Here is a 20,929-nt window from a genome sequence, read left to right on the forward strand (position 1 = left end):
ATTGGTTCTAGCAGTCTAGGACACATGAGCCCAGTTGGTGATGGCAGACATCAGCTGCTTGTAGAAAGAGTCATTATATGAAGGGAAGAGAGTTAACCTGTGTCCGGTGGAATATGTTTGTTTACAGGAGATAAAGGAAGTAAGACGCCACATGTTGTGGTGAAATGAAAAGTGTATTGTTGTACTTCATCGCATTGCTACATAAGAACATAATACATAACATACTGCAAGTTACCATTTGTTTTCTGAATCTGCGCTTATGCCACGCCCTGTACTGTATTTGGTATGGTGAAATCCAGGGTACAAATGCATTACACAGTGGGCTATAGTTGGTGGGTAGGTTTAACATATTATATATATATATATATATATATATATATATATATATATATATATATATATATATAAATTCCTGCGTAAAATAAGTATTTGGTCACCTACAAAAGAGCAAGATTTCTGGCTCTCATAAACCTGTAACTTCTGGGAAGAGTGAATCTGCAAAAGCCAAGCAGCTTGGTGTGAATAAATCAACTGTGGGAGCAATTATTAGAAAATGGAAGACACACAAGGTCATTGATAATCTCCCTCCATCTTGGGCTCCACCCAAAATCTCATCCTGTGGATCATGAGAACGGTGAGCAACCATCAGTAGCACACTACGCCGACAGCGAATCAAATGCTGCGGTACCAGACCTGTCCCCCTGCTTAAGCCAGCACATGTCCAGGCCCGTCTAAAGTTTGCGCGTGACCATGTGGATGATCCACAGGAGGATTGGGAGAATGTCTTGTGGTATAAGACCAAAATTAAAATTTTTGGTTACAACTCAACTCGTTGTGTTTGGAGGAAGAAGAATGCTGAGTTGCATCCCAAGAACACCCTGTCAAGCATGGGGGTGGAAACAAAATGCTTTGGGGCTGTTTTTCTGCAAAGGGGACAGGACGACTGATCCGTGTTAAGGAAAGAATGAATGGGGCCATGTATCGTGAGATTTTTAGCAAAATCCCAAACTCACAGTCCAGGCAATGAAGGAGTGGCTCTGTAAGAAGCATTACAAGGTCCTGGAGTGGCCTAGCCAGTCTCCAGACCTCAATCCTATAGAAAATCTTTGAAGAGAGATGAAAGCCCGTGTTGCCCAGCGACAGCCCCAAAACATCACTGCTCTAGAGGAGATCTGCATGTAAGAATGGGCCAGAATACCAGCTACAGTGTGTGACAACCTGGTGAAGACCTACAGGAAACGTTTGACTTCTGTCATTGTCAACAAAGGTTATATAACAAAGTATTGAGTTGAACTTTTGTTATTGACCAAATACTTATTTTACGCTGGAATTTATAAATAAATTCGATAAAAATCCTACAATGTGATTTCCTGGATTTTCTTTCCACCTTCTGTCTCTCACAGTTGAAGTGTACCTATGATGAAAATTACAGACCTCTGTCATCAATTTAAGCGGGAGAATTTGCTCAGTCGGTGGCTGACTAAATACTTTTTTGCACCATTGTATATATATAGTGACAATTGTTATATGACATTGTTGTATATTGTTGTTATATACACACACACACACATATATATGTGTATATATATATATATATATATATATATATATATATATATATATATATATATATATATATATATATATATATATACACACATATATATGTGTGTATACATATATATGTGTGTATACATATATATGTGTGTGTGTGTGTGTATATACATATGTTTATATAAGTATAAGTATATAAGTATATATGTGTATACATATATATGTATACACATATGTATATAGACATATATATACATACTGTGTATATATATACATACATACATATATATATACATATATACATACATACATACATATATATATATATATATACATATATATATATATATATATATATATATATATATATATATATATATATATATATATGTATGTATGTATGTATATATTATATATATACATATATATATATATGTATGTATATGTATATATGTATATATAACTATTTATATTTTTATATATAACTATTTTGTAAACGACAAGTGAAAAAAGGCTTAATTTCTTGTTCTCTCTCCTGTTTTGGTGAAAGGTTAATGGATGCATTTATATAACATTTTTATCACAAACAACAATGACCCAAACCTCTCTGTTAAAGCTGGGACAAAAATGAGGACAGTCCTGCTGCCAAGACTGTAAGGATAGAATAAAAAAAACAATTGTGAAACTGATTCAGTAGCTTCCAAAACAGATCTATTTTTGGCAGGCTAGAACATCTTTGAGGCAGCATTTATCATCGTGGGACACCAAATCGTCCAACTAAACCGGAAATAAAAAACTAACGTGTTTTTTGTGTTCAGTCCCGATTAATGGTATTTATTTTTAAGATTTAATAAAAAGTTCAAATACGTAATATTGGCAAGCGGAAGAGAAAAGGATTTCATATATTGTCTCACATACCTTCAATTACAGCCTGCTACACTGACTTAAACTTACCAAGGGAAATGAAAAAAATATGCACACACAGAAAGGAAAAAGTGGCTGTTTGAGAGCAACAACGTATGGTAACCACACATGAAGGGGTGGGTGAGGCGACAGAAAGGATATGTGACTGCTGAAGGCACAGTGCCACGTACTTGACTTATTGATTATGTGTGAAATCCCATCCACTCAACGTGGCTGCAAGGTGTGTAGCATTGGCTATTTATAGCAGGGCATCTACTCTCAACTCTTCCATGCTGTGGTTGAGAATTTTTGATCAACACTGTATCCACTGGCTTTTTCTTCTGTCAGTGCAGCTTAGGCTCAGCTGTCATCTAATACTACAATACAGCCTTGTGTTCCGGAAGCACAGGATGCTTGCATATTACAAATTTATTGTGAAACCCCAAACCAATCTTCCCTTTCTTTGCTATGTTTTTGCTGTTCAGGATTAAGGTCAACAAGCATGGAGCAGAGAGCAGTGCCAGTTAGCAGGCCAAGACACATACCATGTACTGAAAATGTCACAGGTTTGAATCTAGCCTGTGACCTTTGTTGAATGTCATATCCTCGGTGCATTCAATCTTTCTAGCTCTTCTGCTGCTGTGTCTTCAATAAAGCACAAAGGCCATAAAAATGGATGTCTGCCAGAGATAAATAACATGAGGTGATCAGTTCCCCCACTAAACTGACAAATTGTTAATCTAAAAAAATGGTCTAACACATGATAAACAATTATTGTGTCCTTGTGTTATTGTGTCACTTTGACATTGTGTATATGGGCACTTTTGAAAAACATGATGGCAAACTACATCAGAAATAAGACACTGCCAAATGGACACGACTAAACTAACAGCAGTCAAGCACAAAATGCAAATGACTGGTACATGCCTGTGGGTTTGGACTGTCTGGATTTTCGTTCGTTAACAGTTACTCACTATACAGTATGTGCTTTTTCAATGACAGGGTTGTAAGTATAAAACTCTGGAAGCTAGTCATTAACCTCTACTTTCCTCCTTGCATTCAATGCAACATCCCTTTATCTTATGTTGCTATTGTATTTCCATAATTAAACAAGACCATAAACATTTATTTTAGCCTGAATGGGAAGTAATCATGAATGGGAAGTAATCACAATTTTATAGCTCAGCATTGAATCAATTCTCAATTCTCTAGAGACACAGATGTATGACTTAAATTTGCTGAACCTAAAGCAACACATAGTTCACTTTTGACCTAATTACAGGTTCTTTCATCACAAATGAGCTTTGTTGAATAATGAGAATGTCACCAAATTGCACACAGAAATAACATAATATTTTATTTTTATTTTTTATTTTTTTTTAGGGACCATGAAGAGGCCACAAGGAAAGCAGCGACTACCAAGTATCTGCAAAGAGTAAGGCAAGTGCTGAGAAGTCGGCTAAATGGGAAGAACAAAGTCCAGGCAATTAGCACCTACGCCCTCTCGGTCATCAGGTGCCCCGCTGGCATAATAATCTGGCCAAAAGAGGAGATAGAGGCCACCGACCCTAAATCTGGCATCCTGAGACTGTACACTAAGTGGTTGATATAAAAAAATCCTACCAGTGGCTGGACAAAGCTGGACTGAAAGACAGCACAGAGGGACTAATCCTAGCAGCAGGAGCAGGCTCTTAGCAAAAGATCAATAGAGGCTGGGCTCTACCATGCCAGGCAGAACTCAAGCTGCAGGCTGTGCAAAGATGCCCCTGAGGCAATCCAGCACGTAATAGTGGGGTGCAAGATGCTAAACAGCCAAGGCATTCATGGAACACCATGTATGTGGCTGGCATAGTGTACTGAAACATCTGTGCCGAGTACGAGATGGTGGAGAATGACAAAGCTGAGATTCTGTGGGATTTCCAGATACAGACCGACAAACTGGTAATGGCCAACCGACCTGACATAGTAGTTGTGAACAAAAGAAGAACAAGGCTGTGGTGGCAGATGTAGCCATCCCAAGCGATTGAAACATCCGGTAGAAGGAACATGAGAAGCTCAAGAAACACCAAGGGTCGAAAGTCGAGTTAGAAAAGATGTGGAGGGTGAATGTACAAGTGGTACCTGTGGTAATAGGAACACTGGTGGCCGTAACCCCCCAAACTGGGAGAGTGGCTCCAGCAGATTGGATATTCACCAATTTCCCCAAACAAAACAATTTTTTACTTCCCCTGCTTTAAGTAGATACTAAATCATTGATATTTCTGCATGTGACAGAACTATTAACCGGGCTGGATTTTACTGTGTGTAGCATGTTAGACATAGCATGGTAAACCCACTAATGATATATTAACTGCCAGGTGATATAATAAATCATCAAAGAGTAACAAAAGGTCTCTGTAAGTCTGACATTATCGTTCTGATAATGTCAGACTTTACTTAACCTGCAGTAATTAGGTTTCAATCAAACAGCGTTATTATATCTTCTGGCATAACTGGTTTAATTTACATATTTGACACATTACGCCGACATGTGAATATTGGTTGACAAGTGATTCAATTGTTTGAGTGGTTATTATGCTGTAACTTCGTAGAGGATTGTTCATGTCTTACCCAGGCCCAGCAGGTCCACAGCTGGTTGTGTGCTTTTCTTGACACTGGCTCTGCACTCAGACTGTTGGAAAAAAAAAACAAAGACAGAGAGAAAGGTGAAAATAATGGATTTATTATAACATAAAACTTTCCCTGGGTGTCGTCAATATCTTCTAAAGTTCACATTATTTAAGACCTTTGCAATTATGTGTAAGGATAAGTCCAGTCTATTTTACTGTTGATACTACAATCCATTATTAACCTCTACTAAAAGAATTTTCAATTCAATTCAACTTTATTTATATAGCGCCAATTCACAACAAAGTCATCTCAAGGCACTTTACAGAATAAAGTCAAGACTATACAAGTATGTAGAAGAAACCCAACAATTCCCCCCTGAGCAAGGCCTAAGCAACAGTGGAGAGGAAAAGCTCCCTCCTCCAGCAGAACCAGGCTCAGGGTGGGCGGCCATCTGCCTTGACTGGTTGGGGTGAGTGGAAAGTGGAGAGAGAAAAGAAAAGAGCAGCAAAAAAACATTAAGCAGATTTGTAGGACCAGTAGCTGCACACTGAAAAACACAGCTCCAAAGCCGGGGACACCTGCACAAAGAGGCAGAAAGGGACAGAGAGAGGGGGATAGAGAGGGAGAAGTACAACTTCGGGAGCAAGAAGACAATGTCATGCAGTGGTGGCATATAATTGTATATAGAGAAAAAAAAAAAGCATTGTAACTAAGAGGTAATTCAGGTTGACTGAGCAGCTTTAACTATAAGGTTTCTTCTCTTCACTATCAGGGATTGGAGATTCACAACAGCTACGTTCCACGCACTCATTACCAGGCCTGCCTCTGTTTCGGATCCAGACCACAACATCTTCCCCAGTTTACACTACCCCAACCACTGCCCTACCCTTTCTTCAAGTTACTCATCCTTGCTGCATCTAAAGATACATCTACTCCACCCTTCCCCATAAGAACCTTGCTTCTCCTCTAGACTTCGGTCGTCTCCCCAATGACTCTTGTAAGTTTTGTTTTCATGTTCAGACACCATATAACAAAAGTCATTGTATAAAAACGTCCATATAAACAACCATATAATTTCATAATAAACTGTATTTAAACTGAGCAATTGTGTCAAGCACCTCTATAGGGTCCAACCTTAAAACTAGTTTCCTTACGGTATAAGAGGGATTGGGGTCTTCTTGATGAATCTAGAGCTGTTGTACCTGAAGATCTATCTGATATTTGTGGGGAGGGTTTAGTGGATTTTCTTCCATAATAGCTACAAAGTTGAGGGAATACTAGCCTCAACAGAACTAAGGTTCTTAGTCAGCCTGGCTACAGTGCTGAAAAGAAACCGGGGTTTCTTCTTGTTGTCCTCTATTAGTGATGAATAATATGCTGTTCTGGCGTTACAGAGGGCAGTTTCATACATTATTAAACTGTTTTTCCAGGCTAAAAAGAATTCTTCAAAATTAGTGAAACGCCACTTCCTTTCTAACTTCGTGATGCCTGCTTTAAGCTCCACATTTGCGACTTGTACCATGGAGGCCATCTCCTCTGAGTCACCGCTTTCTTTTTTAGAGGGGCAACGGTATCTAGTATCACACACACTAAGAATGTGAAATCATCAACTAGATAATCTACCTGTACAGTAGTAAAATAAAGGTGGCTACTCACAATTGTATTGACAAATGGTGGTGAAAATGATGAAGAAATAATTTCCTTAAATTTGTTCACAGCATTGTGAGATAAACATCTAACTGCTGCATAGTCCAGTATTGTAAAGTACATTTTTCTTAGAAAATGGTCAGACAGTGTCAGAGTGTGACTAAAACATTGAGTGGGTTTATTTACATTTTGGGAAAACCATTTGAATATAATAACAAATAATGAGACTGTCAGCATCCACATGAATGTTAAAGGCAGCCACTATGATGTCTGAATAAAGCACTAAATCGGATACACAATTTGAAAATTCAGTCAGAAACTCTGATAAGGGACTGGAGGACAGTACACAATAACAAATAGAAGTGGTTTTTGAGTCTTTCAGTGTGAAAGAGTGAGGCTCCCAAATGAGTTATGAATATGTTTAGGCCCAGGCTTTATTGCTGGGGTTGACTCATTTAGACTGAAATATTCTCCCTGCTGCAACCAAGTTTCAGCAAGGCAGAATAAATCAATTTGCTGATCATTTATCAAGTCATTTACCAACAGGGGTTTAGACAAGAGAAATCTAATATTAAATAAGGTACATTTAACTGATTTGGGCTTTGGTTCTGTATGAATAGTAGTCATAACTTTTATTATTATTATGATTAACTCCCCTTGTGTTAATTTTTGGTTTAAATAGTTTAGGTGGTCGGGGAAAAAATATAGTCTCATTTGGGTAAAGAGCAGAGTAGTTAAGATCATAATATTCATTAAAATAATAAAATTCCCTGGGTGAAAAATTAAAATGCATTACAGCAGCATTTTGTCTGTTGGTAATGTCAGATTCCGTAAACATCCCAGATTGTTGAAACATGTGCATTTTTTCGGGGTTGAAGAACCAGAGATGAAGAATCGCCTGTCGTGAAAACTCTCCAGTGAGTTTAAAAGTGACATGAAGTCACGTTCAGCAGCTCCGACTGTTGGCGTTTGGTGTCATTTGTGCCAACGTGTATCACGACTTTTGTTCCCGTAGGATGTTTTTCTATCAGGTTTGGAATTATCTCTGCTATGTCACTGACAGTGGCTCCAGGAAAGCAAAGGCAGGTAGTCGGAGGGAAACGGTGCTGGGGAAGTTGGCCTTCCCAGCTCCTCGAGCACAGTGAACCGGTTATCAACCTGGACCGGAGAAGGTGGTCCAATAAATGGTTCCACGAGCCCGGTGAAACGGTTGACCAGATGAGGTGCAGTAGGTGTCCTCCGATGTCTTATGTTAGCCGGGAACCAGGCCTCCTATGGTAGTGCTGAAGACCAGGCCCATGTCAGGGCAGGGCATTGGTCACGGACAGAACCAGAATACCGCGGGTTGGCAATGTGTCTCAATGGGAGGTTACAGAGCCAGACTTACAGCAGCGTAGCATCAAAGTCCTGGGTCACTGAAGAAACAGCCGGGTGGATACAAAACTGTTTGGTCCATGTAGCTCGAGGTATAGAGCAGCATGGTGCTTTGCCTGGGCAGCAGCAACGGTGGAAACCTCCAAGATAAGTCTATTCTTTTGCTTAGTTCATTTTCTAAATGTGCATTTACTGATGTCTTTTAGTAACTTAAACAGACCTGTGAATTACCCACGCAGGGTTGACATTATTTTAGGCACCCTAATTAAAAAGTTAAAATAATATTAATGTCGATATCTATTTAAATCATGCTGACTTTCGATACAGCGCATTACAAACCACTTTTCCATGAAAGTTGTAATGCTGTCTAAAATGTCAATAAAGATTGTTGTGCTTTGTGAGTTTATTGAATCCTGTTTTGACTAGAAATAGACAAACGAATGTTGAAATAAACCAATTTAATTTATTTATTTATTTTAAGTTATCTGCACATTTGGAATGTGATGCCAGCAACACATGTCAAAATTAACAAGTGCATGTTTATATCTCTCCTTTTAACAACACAGTTGATTTAAATTTGAAAGCATTGTTATAGGATTTCAGCTGCTCCACAGTTTGTGGCCTCCTTTTTTTTCATCTCATTATGCTTTGAATATTTTTAGGGGTGACAGGTCTGGACTGCAGGAAAGCCAGTTTAGCACCTGCCCTGTTTTAATACGAAGCCATGCAGCGTAACATGCGTGGAATGTGGTTTGACATTGTGTTGCTGACATAAGCAAGACTATCCCTAAAAATAGGCATCATGTGGATGGCAGCATATGTTGCACCAAACCCCGTATATATCAGTTAGCACGTTACCCATGGCCTCTGTGTTAATCCACCCCACAGACAGCTTCCCACTTCCCACCTCAATCTATTTCAAAGCTCAAGCTCAGAAAAGATGGAGGCGTTTCACTCACTGAGATCTTAGTACAAACTTTGGCATATTTCAACTCAAAACCAGATTAATGGATCAACTTTATTTTTACAGTTACTGCATCTCAGTGAGTAATGACCTATTTTTTCATATTGCTGTGAGTATATATATCTAACTTTTTCCTTTTTTTTTTCTTTTTGGATGAGGCTCTGGGTGAATTGGAGAAAGAAAGTGGATCTGTCTCCAAAATCTGAAATCTGAGAGAAAACACATAATGCACCTAGAAACACCATTCCAACTGGAAACAATGCTATGTATATTATAATATATGTATATGTATTCTAAATATAATTTAATTAAATGATAAAATGTTTATAGACAAGTTACACGACATTACAAAACCTTGAAGCACCAAAAGTAAAACTGTTTTACACATACAGTTACATTTGATTAACAAGGTGATCGAGCTGAAAATACTGATAACCACCTGATTTTTGTTTTTTTTAAGCCACATACAGATCTGTTGGCAGATCTATTTGCCAGTTTGTACCATGGTAATATTGTTTATGAAAAGCAATCATGTTGATTAATTATTTAAATGGAAAGCAAACGAGAACAGTACAATGAAAAAAAGGTGGCAAGAAAGGAGGGAGGAAAAAGAGACGTAGGGAGAAGTCAAAGGGTGGTAGAATGAGACAGGAGACTGAAGAGGGGAGGATGGGAATAGATAGAGATGGAGTGAGATTGGAAATAAAAATGTAGTGAGGGAAAGAGAGTATAAAAGGTTAACACGTGGGCCATGAGAGATCTACAACACTGGTAACAAACCCAATTTCCCCTCAACAAAAGATCGATGGACCACATTAGATTCAATGCCATTCCAATCCAAGGCAATGAAAACAATTACCGTGTCCACACCTAATCAAGAATGCATTGGCTGCGAATTTATGTGTGTTGGGACTGCAGCAAAGCTGGAACAGCAGTGACGTAAATTGCAGCAGGAAGGTCATTTGTGTACAGCAACAAAGGCTGGTTTGTGCTGCGCATTCATATTGACCATTAGTGAAGTGCAGTTGTACAGAAACTGAAAATTTAACCACGAATTAGAAGAATGTTCTGTTGGGGCTCTGTCCGCCCTTAGAATACATAGAATTTTAATATCATCGACTTTTCTATCATAAAACCAAAATTGGTGGAGAAAATGATGTCATCAAACAGCATTGCTATGCAGGCTGAGAAGCTTTGCAATTACTTTTTTGTCTTCTTATTCAAGGTTTTGAAGATATTTGAGGTCTAAAGTTTTTTGCTATCACATGGTGCAGTGCACTGTACACACTGTTGGGCTATAGCGCGCTACTGTAATAAATAAAGTTACAAATAAATGATCTAAAGTTCCCGGGGAACAATAATACAACCAAAATTCAAACAGTTTTATTTCTCAGAATTTGCCATACTGGTGCTGAGACTAATATTTACCTTTATCACTATTGCAACTGATCAAACCTTTAAGAACAATTTTGCTTGATTATTTGCTAAATTAATCATATTGGCCACAATCACCATTGAGTATCTGTCAGTCTGCAGCCTGGTTTGTCTGTACTCTGTGACCTCCGGTGTTGTCCAAAAAGATTAGAAACAAATCAGACACACCGCTTTACTGGGTCACATGGTTCTTCATTCAAAAAAAACAATACCCTGATATTTTTTAATAAACATTATTTGACACGCTCTGAATCAACACTTCCTTCTACCACAGCTGGTCAGCTGCGCAAATGCATTTAAGGTGAAATAACAAGACTCTGGTCAGCGTGGACAATATTTGGTTCTTGGTTTTCAGACCATGTAGAGAATTAAAAAAATTGAGATTACATAGTCTTTCCACGCTGCAGCCCACACGTCGTCTGAGAGACAGAAAAAAGAAATAAGAAAATCCTACACGTGGTTGTGCATAAAAAAAAAGCTTAAATTCTCCACTGTATGTTCAGAAGGATTTAGATAGACATGCTGCCAAACGTTTGTCTCGGAATGTTGAGAGACAAGTTTTTCTTCCCGTATCCGGTTAGGGAGGAAAAGACATCCACTGTAATTAGTTATCCAGGGTGACACCAAGTGATGCAGCTGACAGGCTGTCAGCAAACCGACTGTGAATGGCTGTCAAGGCCAGTTGCGTTTTTAAGAGAAAGCAAGTGGAACTGGAAAGGAGGCCGGCAATCGATAGTCAACAGCAACCAACAGGTGAACGGAGTCTTCGGTGATGACGGCGATGCCAGTTCGAATGAAAACCAGGGAGCAAACCAAACCTGCTGACGACTGATGCCACATCAAATCGGTGTCAAATACTCAGCAGACAAAGCCCTCAGCTGACAGCTGTCACACTGAACGTCTAGTGGGGGCAAAGTCTGCTGTAACTTTATCCCTGATGTACTCAAAAGCTACTGCTAAAGCTGAGACAAGATGATTGACAGTTAGGTCCTGTTGTGTCCCATCTATGTATTTAGACACTATCCATACCTGTTGTCTTGATATATACAGGATCATTTACATCCCACAGAAGTCATTCATTAGTATTGGGTTGCAAATTAAAATCTAAGTCAAAGTGACTGAAACTCAACACTTCAACGGAGATGTGATACAACATGAGCCACATTCGTTCACAGAAATGTGCTTGATAGCCACAAAAAGAACGTGGAATATAAGAGTACTTTGTTCTTATTTACTAATTTATTTCTTCTTCCACTTATTTGTTTATTCCATCCATATTAAAGACCATCTGTACAGATGCCTCACTTCAGCTCACTCAGTTCAACACGCATTTTTCCTACAGTCGTGAACTTCAGTGGTCAAATGAGCAGCTTTATTTAATAGAGAAACACGAATGAAAGGACAGTTGTTCACCCAGTATTTCCAACATCTCATGTTGAAGTCCTAGATGATTACTTTATTAAATTAAAACCAGGAAATCCACAGGCCATGATGGTGAGAGCCCCTCCTGTTTGAAAACCTGCACTTACCAACTGACCTTAGTCTTCACTTGAATCTTCAACAGTTCATTTGAGCTGTGTGAAGTCCACCCCACCTTTAAACTTTCAACTAGAATTCGAGCCCCTTAAAAAAATCAAGCTATCCCAGGTACAGGCAGATCACTCTGATGTCTGTGATAATAAAGTCTTTTGAACAACTAGTGTTGAACCGCCTGAAAAAGATCACAGGGCCCCTGCTAGACCCCCTGCAGTTTGCCTACGAGGCAAATAGGTCAGAGGATGATGCAGACAACATGGGGCTGCACTACATAGTGGAACACCTCAACTGCCCCAGGACATGGGCAAGAACCCAGTTTGTGGCGTTCAATATCATCATCAAACTCTCACAGCTCTTTGTATTCCCCCCCCCCTCCCCTTCATCTATCGCTTCCTGACCAACAGGACACGCGGGTGAGTCTGTATGCTAACGACTTCCCCTTCCGTAACCTGCAGATGACCAGCCGCTGGTGGTCTTATCCAACATGGTGATGAGTCTGGATTTTGACAGGAGGCTGCATGGCTCATAACAACACGCACAACACAAGGCAGACCCCTGATCCACCTCCCCTCACCATATTAACTAGCTGCTAATCTAGTTCTACTCTACTGTTATTGAGTCTGTTCTATGCACCTCTATCACACTATGAGTTGGAGCAGCCAACACAACAGGACAGACTGCTGTGGATAAGAACTGCATGAAAAAATTCTGTGCTGCACCCCTACACACTCCCAGGACTTCAACGGCAGCCAGGAAACAGAAAAAAGAAAATCCAATACAGACCCCTCTCCCCCTGGACACAGCTTCGAGTGTCTCCTCTCTGGCAGGCACAAGAGAGCTCTGTATGCCAAAAAAAATAAAAAACTGCCAGACAATGCAACAGTTTCTTTCTACAGACCATCACATTTTTAACAGCTGACCTCATCCACTGCTGCTACACATATTGTAGTGTACATGAGGATAATACTAATACTCAATGACTGCAGCTGTCATTCTTATATTGCATGTGCTTCCCATGGGAGTTACCAACAAGCAGAATCGAATTCAGTGTATGTGTAGCCTATTTTGCCAATTAAGCTGATTTAGATTTCATTCTAAAATTGTTTTTAATAATTTGAGATCGTTTTTGATTTATGTCATGACCAATGTGGAAACAAAGCCATGCGACTCACAAAGCAAAGTATTAATCAAGACAGAGAGAAAGCTGCCAGAAATGGTAATACTGTATATAAATATTCATTAGGTACATGAAACTGGATCTAGGATCCCTTGGGCACCTGTGGCATCCTAATTACATCAAAGCATGAGATAATGTTATTTTAAAAAGTGCTTGGCAAAACGATAAGCAGTAATTTAAAAGGAGGCAGCAGCCTGTGTATCTGGAATTCCTGCCTTTGCATGTGGCCTATATTGTATATTGTGCATCGTGAGTGGACGATCGAGTTCAAGTCGATTGAAAATTCACACAGTGGCAGGCATTTACTTAGGTAGATTTCTATCATCTTCGGCAGCGGCATAAGAGGTCAACAACGTAGATGGGGGAAAAAAAAGGAAGCTTCTGTCATAGCATCTGAGTAATAATGTAATAATGAGCAAATAATGGGGTTTTCAAGCTGAAATGTAAAGGGCAGGTTTCTCAATCACCCTGAGCTCTCTCTGAAACTAAAGATGATTTTCAACAGTTACGGTATCTCAAAAGGAGAGGGCATCAAACACAACCTTCTATGCAAATATACTAACGACTGTCTAATGGCCTATCAAACAAAACCTACGCAACCACTTCGTATGTTTCAGAATGAATGAGGGGGGCCAAAACATTAGAACCACTTGTTATAATAATGCAATTGAATACAATCACCTTTCTAACAGCCTTATATAGTGCTGTGAGATCAGGGCACTGCAAATCGAGAAAACACATGCATATTCAAAAAACAAGCGAGTTAAAAAAAAAAAAACAACTTCATCAATTTGACAACACAGGCACAGCCTTAAGAAATGCGCTGCAAAAAGCCACAACACAACCAAATTGAGAAATTTTCAGCAAAAGCCAGGGCAGCTATAGCTCAGTTAAGCCAGGGTCCTTGAGCAAGACACTGAACCCCAACTAAGTTGGGGTCTTGCAGTGTCAAGGACAGTGTCAAGGATACTCCTGGCTACGTGTCAAAGTGTCCTTGGGCAAGATACTGAACCCCAAAAGCCACAACCCAACCAAATGGAAAAATGCACTGCAAAACTAAAACTTGAAAACAAAGAATTTATAACATCAACTCAAGGCAGAGCTTCTGTATTAGACAGATTAGATTGTGTAGGTGTACCCAATAAGGTGGCAAGTGACTTTATTGGCTTTAAGAAATTATTCATATTGTGACAGTTGTCACATCTAATTCGTTGTGCACTACTGCTGTTGTCTTTCTTTCAAATGCCAGCCACAACCAAGATGTTAAATATATTATTAATCTTAATTGATCAAACATAAAAAGGTTTCAGAAATGACTAGTTTGACTATAACAATGTCAAGAAAAGTACCAACAGAACAGCTGTATTATCATAATTTGCATAACTGCATGTGTACTGTATGACGGGATTTATTATATTCTAAACTGTATCCTAAAAAGCAAAAAAACAAAAATGCAGGGATGTAATTTTATCAAAATAAAAGCCAGTTCCAATGTGCAAAATGAGCTAATAATATGTAAAGTATTTTAGAGTGGAGGCTGTGAAAAACATTTGGATGCATGACCCAAGATTTTACTGTTTCTTATTAGACCAACCAGAAGTTGCTTATGTCAGCACGATGGACCTAAATACAAAGAGGGTAAGAGTAGGGCAAGAGGGTCAAGTCGTTGGGGTCTGGGACAGCCATTAGTCAGCATAATTAGCCCAATGAGCATAATGCAAGTTTACAAGTGAACTATCTTGTCAGCAGCCTGTTATCTTTTACAGCTTTCTTTCTCCATTTGTAACTTTCGTAATTCACATTGTGTACTTTAAAGGAGCGGTATAATTAGGACTATCAAGTGAAAATCAAAATAACTCACAATCGTTCAATCTGTAAAAATGTTAAAATGACGTGACTTAAAAGAACAGCAGTCACAATATTCTTGTACCAGCTTTTAAAAAACCGCATCATACACTACAACTCTGGGGAGCAGAGTACCTACTATTACTACACAAATGGTGCAAGCTAAAACCCACAAAGCACACACATGCAGTATAAACACACGCGCATCTTCTGCCCTATACAGGGAGGCTGGCGACCCACTGAGACTGTACTCAAGCCTTATGGAACACAGGATTTTACTGTCCTCCTTTCACATGTACTGGCAGATGAAACACATGTCTTATTCTCTGAGGAGAAGCAGAGCAAGGTGATGGAACAAGCAAAGAGCAAACAACACTAAAAGAGAAGAAAAACAAATGTTGTGGAAGGAGGCAAGTTGGAAATGAGAGCTGCAAATTGGTAAGAGGTTAGAGTGAAAACGGGAATAGGGGAGGGAAGGAGAAATGCAGGATCCATTCAGGAGAAACAGGAAGGAGAGGACTAACAGTAGAATGAGAAGAAACGGCAGGAACATTGAGGGAGGCATGAGAAGGTCAACTGCACAGAGGACGAAGTGACAACTGCAGTGAAAAAGTTAAGGTACATCTTACATGATGAGAAGTTTTTTTCTTTCACATTTTTTATTTATCTTGCATACAATATAACCAGAGTTTTATTGTAAACACGCTAATATTAGAGACAGACCTTTAGTTCTAAAGCCTGTTCTTACACCAGCCTTTTTTTTACTTCTATTTGAAGTTCTTGTTAATGCAAACTCAATCCTTGCCCCATTTTTCCCCAGGTGTCTTGGTAAATAAAGGACAATGTACAGTGCCTATAAATAGAATCCAATCTATTTGGAAGTTTACATCCTTTCTTATATTACAACACTAAATCATGGTCAATCAAAATACATTTTTTTTAAAAAAAGACTGAAAAGGCATAAAAGAAAAAAGTCTCTACAAAGCTATCTAATGTAATAAAAACATATACAATAAGTGATTGCATAAATATTTACACCCTTTAAAAAGACCCATCTCTATTGTAACTGATGCAGCCAACTGGTTTTAGAAGTCACACAATTAGTTAAATCACCTGAATGTTCTAAATGTCTTTTAAGAGCTGTAGTATATTTATACCAGTATGTGGAAGGTCCAGTTTCTGGTGAAGCACAACCAAACAAAGGAGGACCAGGAGCCTGCTCACCAATCCCCACTTACAATTTTTCACTCATAGAAACACACACTTTCTTTCATAAATATTGATAGGTGTGGTACTGTAGCTGCAGTGGTGACAGATGTGCTACTGTACAGCATAGCAGCCATAGCATTAGCACAGAAAGTTGCAGTAACGCTGCAGGTATTCTTGTAGCAGCTGCCTTATTAACGCTATAAAAGGGAATATTAAAACTGCTACTGGCTGGATGAGCCAATGACGCCAAAGACAGACAGCTGCAGTGGATAGGGATGGAAGAAAGAAAAGGAGAACCAGAGGGTTCACTGACGAGCAAGGGAGGGATAATTGGGTTAACTGGGTGGGAGAGCAAAATTAAAAAAAAGGAAGATCTGAAGACAGAGGAGAGCAAAGTGCAGGATATGGAGTGAGGGAGAAAAAGAAATACAGGCAGAAATAATGAAAAGAAAAGGCAACAGTCAAGGGAAGGCAGGAAGAAGAGAAGCATAAATGAAAGGGGGAAGGGATGACGAAGGGAAGGACAGGGAGGGAGGAGTAAGGTGACAAGATGAGTGATGATGAAGAAAGAAATGGAAAATGAGAAATAAAGCATGAACTGAAGAGATGACAAGAGGAGAAAGATAAGGAGACAGAGGAGGGAGGAGGAGACAGTGGGCAGGCCAAATGTGTGTATGTGTGTGCAGAGAGTTTGTGTGTGTTTGTGTGCAGAGAGGTGTGTAGCCAAAACGTCAAAACACACGGAGACGTCCATATCATAATGTCATCTCTAGTTGAATGCACACTACGAAGTCTCAGGGCATGTGAGATCGTATTAGTAATGTAGTGGGGACAGCAGTGTGTTTACATGCACATTATGGGGACTTGACTTTCTGGTGGATACAAGTCGGTTTAGTTTAAAGTAAGTGTTTGGGTTAGTGCAGAATTGGTTAAGGTAAGAGTGAAGGTGAATCTCCGGAAAATTCAGTCAATGCAGTGATGTGTGAGTGTGTGTGTGTGTGTGTGTGTGCAGCACCGCAGTAAGTCAGAGGCTGTTAAGTGTGTTAGGCTGCTGGAGTTCTGCACCATTCAACACGATCTGTCACTCAGCTGGTGGCACTGACACACACAGATACACACACAAACAATCTAAAAGGTTTTGTCACAGAGAACAGAGATCTTAAAGCACCACACCCAAGCATCTCTTCCCCTCCATTACATTCATTTGACAGTCACGTAATAGTTACGTACACACACACACACACACACAAAAGGTGAGAAACATCAAGGCACATATACAAACAGGTAAAAACATACTTATAAACATATATGTAAAGGAGTCAACAAACACACACATTTAAGTAATGCATGCAAACACAAACTCTCTCTCTCTTTCTAGCTCAACAAATATATGCATCCATAGAGAAACAAACAATACACACTCTTGAGTGTTTGAGGAAGGTCACTGTGTGGTCTGACAGCTGAAGCGTGACGTGCTGTTCAGAGAAGGAATACCTAATCAAATCAAAACACTGGAAAATAGCACACACACACACACACACCAATTTCAAAAGGATATTTTCAGATGTTTTCAAAAGTGAATCTTATTTGTCACTAAAGAGAGGAGCTTTCAGAGCATCGAGAATCTTGTTATGTCGTGTTTTGGGGAAAGTGGTGAGTAGCTTCTGGTTTGTTTCCTGGATTTAGTTATACACGCGCACACACACACACACACACACAGGTATATAACGGTTGCTTTAATTTGGGGTACATGCACACAAGGCCCAACTAGTCCTCGGGAACACAAAGAACAAACTGGATCTGACATATGCACACTCGGACGCACAAATGGATTTGGGAGCACACACAGCAACAAGATGGATTGGCATGATGGTGCAAATGCAGAACACCAGGCCAACTATTTACTAAAAGGGGGCAGTAATTTTCCCTCAGTTTGTAGTGTTTGTAACCTTTAGAAATGAAGGGCATGTGAGTGTACGTCTGTGAGGGTTTTGTAGTTTAGTCGGGCTTTTTTTTGTTTCTACACAACCTCACATGTTGCATTTCACCAAAGGAGACGCAGGATTGAATCTCGTGCTGCTGCTGCGAAACCCACCTCCACCACTTTGCATAAAGTAATTTATGGTGTTTTACATACAGAGGTCCTGACTTTGCTGCACTAGGAGCTTTAACAACAGAGGTCTAAATGTGTGTGTATATATGTGCGTTTGTATCCATGTGCAATCGAGAAAGCTGACAAAAGTCTGCAAACACGTGTGTAAAGTGAGACGGTAGTAGAGAGGAAGTGTCACATATGTGACACATATATACACACAAGTGTCACATAAGTGACACATATATACAGTAGTAGCTCAAGTGTTTGCCCAATAGATGATTTTTATTTTGAAATACAACAGAATAAATCAGAATGTTGTGCATGTAATTAATAATGTAGGCATAATCTTCAGTGTTGTTCACATGCTCCAACTTAAAATTAACTAATTTACATTTATATTTAACAATCTAGATTTTTAAAAGTCAGTCTCAAAAATGTTTGCTTGTCAAGTGGTATTGTCATTTCTGACATCAAACAAAATTTCCGTGACACACTTGGTTCTTTGTAGGCTTCTATGATTAATAGAGACCAGCGCTTCCACAACGCAACTGACCTATGCTTTTTTCGGTCCTTGAACGCCCCACAAACACACCTGTAAGTCCAGCTGCCAGGCGTCATCAGAAGCTGACGTTGCTTCAGATGATACTTCGCTCTCCTCACTTTGTTTTTCCACTTCTTTTCCTCACATCGAATGGAGGAGGACTAAGAGACGGGGATAAGATGCACGACCGAGAAGCAGATCAGGGTGTAGGGACTTTCTAAAACTAGTCAGTAGTAGAAATCGTGCAAATTAGTAAAAACACACAACCTTCTGAACAGCAGTGACGTTTATTGGAGTTCTGGCAGCAAATCAACTGTGCAATTCCCATGAAAGTTTACTTCTAAACTAGGGGTATCAAGCAAACAACACAATTGATTAATTAAATTCACTAATTAATTAACAACAATTGTGTACATCAATTTTTGCTGTGAATGTGGATTCAAATTTTTCAGTTCAAATAAATATATTTAAACACTTTGAAGATCAACTTGTGTTTCTTTTCAGATCAGAACAGATCTGATGGCCAATAATGATATTGGCCATCAACAAACAATCAAAAATATGACTTAATATGCTGAGAAAATCAAATCAAAAATACTTCAGTGAGAACAATGAAACTATGAGTCCATCAAAATGAATGCATCACTTCGACAGCCCTATATAAACAACACAGTGTGTGTTGGCAAGGCCAAAAGAAGAGTGGGATCCTAGATACTGTATAGAGTTGTGCTGCGCAACCCGCAGAGGGAACAGAAGATTAGGTTATAACAAACATTCAGACTTACAATATGCCCCCGTTGATGACACATAACTCATTTTAGTCAGAGATTTCCATTGAGGGACCCTGTCATTCCTTAGATGCTTCCCCTTAACCTGATCAGAATGATATAGTTGGTTAGGTTGATGTTATAATTCTTAGTTAAGTTAGGACCAATCTCATGGTTGTATGATCTGCTGACCAGTCAAGTTGCGGTTTGCATACGTCTGTCTACACTCACACTCTAATCAGTTCATCGATGAATCCAAGTGGACATTTCTGCAAGTTGTAATGAAGGCATGACACCACCAAAATCTAATCAGTCCAAGACAAATTCCAAGAAGGGTTGAGATAGTTTTAGCTTGGTGAACCTAATAAGTTAAAAACTCGGTAAAAATTCATGGATTCCCTTCTACAACGGTGAATTTGCATACACTCTGTAGCTCACTTAATTGTAAAATTGTTTGTATGAAACGGTTCCTGAGAGAGGATCAGTCACCGATAAGGTACCGATCCTCTTTCGTCCTCTGTCTGATATGACATTGCTGTGCTGGTAGAGCAGACGGAGAGAAAGGGACTGTTTGGTGTGGAGAAGCTGCTGTCTCTCAGAGCACTCTAGAGATAAGAGACAATGGGAACTTGCTCCGTTTTAAGTCACTACGTTAGGCTGAATAGTGCATACAGCTCTCTTTTTGGCTTGCTCATATAAATTAGCAAACAATCTTTTAACCCATGGTGATGGTGGATGGTAGACTGTGGTGAAAGATGTATGTTTATGCTTATTTTATCTTATGCTTAAGTACAGTCTGCGTGCAACTCAGCCCCACCCTCAGCCACATAGGCACAGAGAGGACAGACCACATCATAAACACCATAGCTGCATTTCTGCTTATGTCACTCACCGCTTTCATTAGGTGCTAATAACCTGATGACAAACAGCATTCTGACTCAAAGTCATACCAACTACCCAAACTGTCTCGTCTGTTAGGTATCAAACTTTGATATTGAATGATAAGACACTTTTCAATACCCCATAATAACAAAGCTATTGAGACATTACTATAGAAGTATAAATGTTTGATACGTAGCCCATGAAGGTTGCTCTGGGATAACTGTAATGACAACAATGAAGCAGACATGAGGTTGCAGTGACCTTGACCTCTGACTTCTGACGACCAAAATCTAATCAGGTCATATTTTAATCCAATTGCAAATTTGTGCCAATTTTTGAGAAAATTCCCTCAAACCTTAACACATTTCCTTCCCTTGTGAAAAGTGTTGCC

General features: G+C 39.3%; 2 protein-coding genes across 12 annotated transcripts in view; one reads left to right on the forward strand and one right to left on the reverse strand.

The window, feature by feature from the left end:
• The window catches only part of b3gat2 (beta-1,3-glucuronyltransferase 2 (glucuronosyltransferase S)), a 91,554-nt gene extending 85,502 nt beyond the window's left edge, over positions 1-6,052 (forward strand). Inside the window, exon 4 of the mRNA XM_067528997.1 lies at positions 5,840-6,052. Within this exon, the coding sequence (XP_067385098.1) occupies positions 5,840-6,037 (198 nt within the window). The 3' untranslated portion in view covers positions 6,038-6,052. The remainder of the gene's footprint in view (positions 1-5,839) is intronic.
• Positions 1-20,929, reverse strand: part of smap1 (small ArfGAP 1) — a 117,386-nt gene that overhangs the window by 26,441 nt on the left and 70,016 nt on the right. For all 11 annotated transcript variants that reach the window (XM_067528942.1, XM_067528932.1, XM_067528911.1 and 8 more), the window contains one exon: positions 5,068-5,128. In XM_067528942.1, coding sequence (XP_067385043.1) covers positions 5,068-5,128 — 61 coding nt within the window. The remainder of the gene's footprint in view (positions 1-5,067; positions 5,129-20,929) is intronic.

Source organism: Channa argus, chromosome 1 (genome assembly GCF_033026475.1).
Source record: "Channa argus isolate prfri chromosome 1, Channa argus male v1.0, whole genome shotgun sequence".
Taxonomy (NCBI): Eukaryota; Metazoa; Chordata; class Actinopteri; order Anabantiformes; family Channidae; genus Channa; species Channa argus.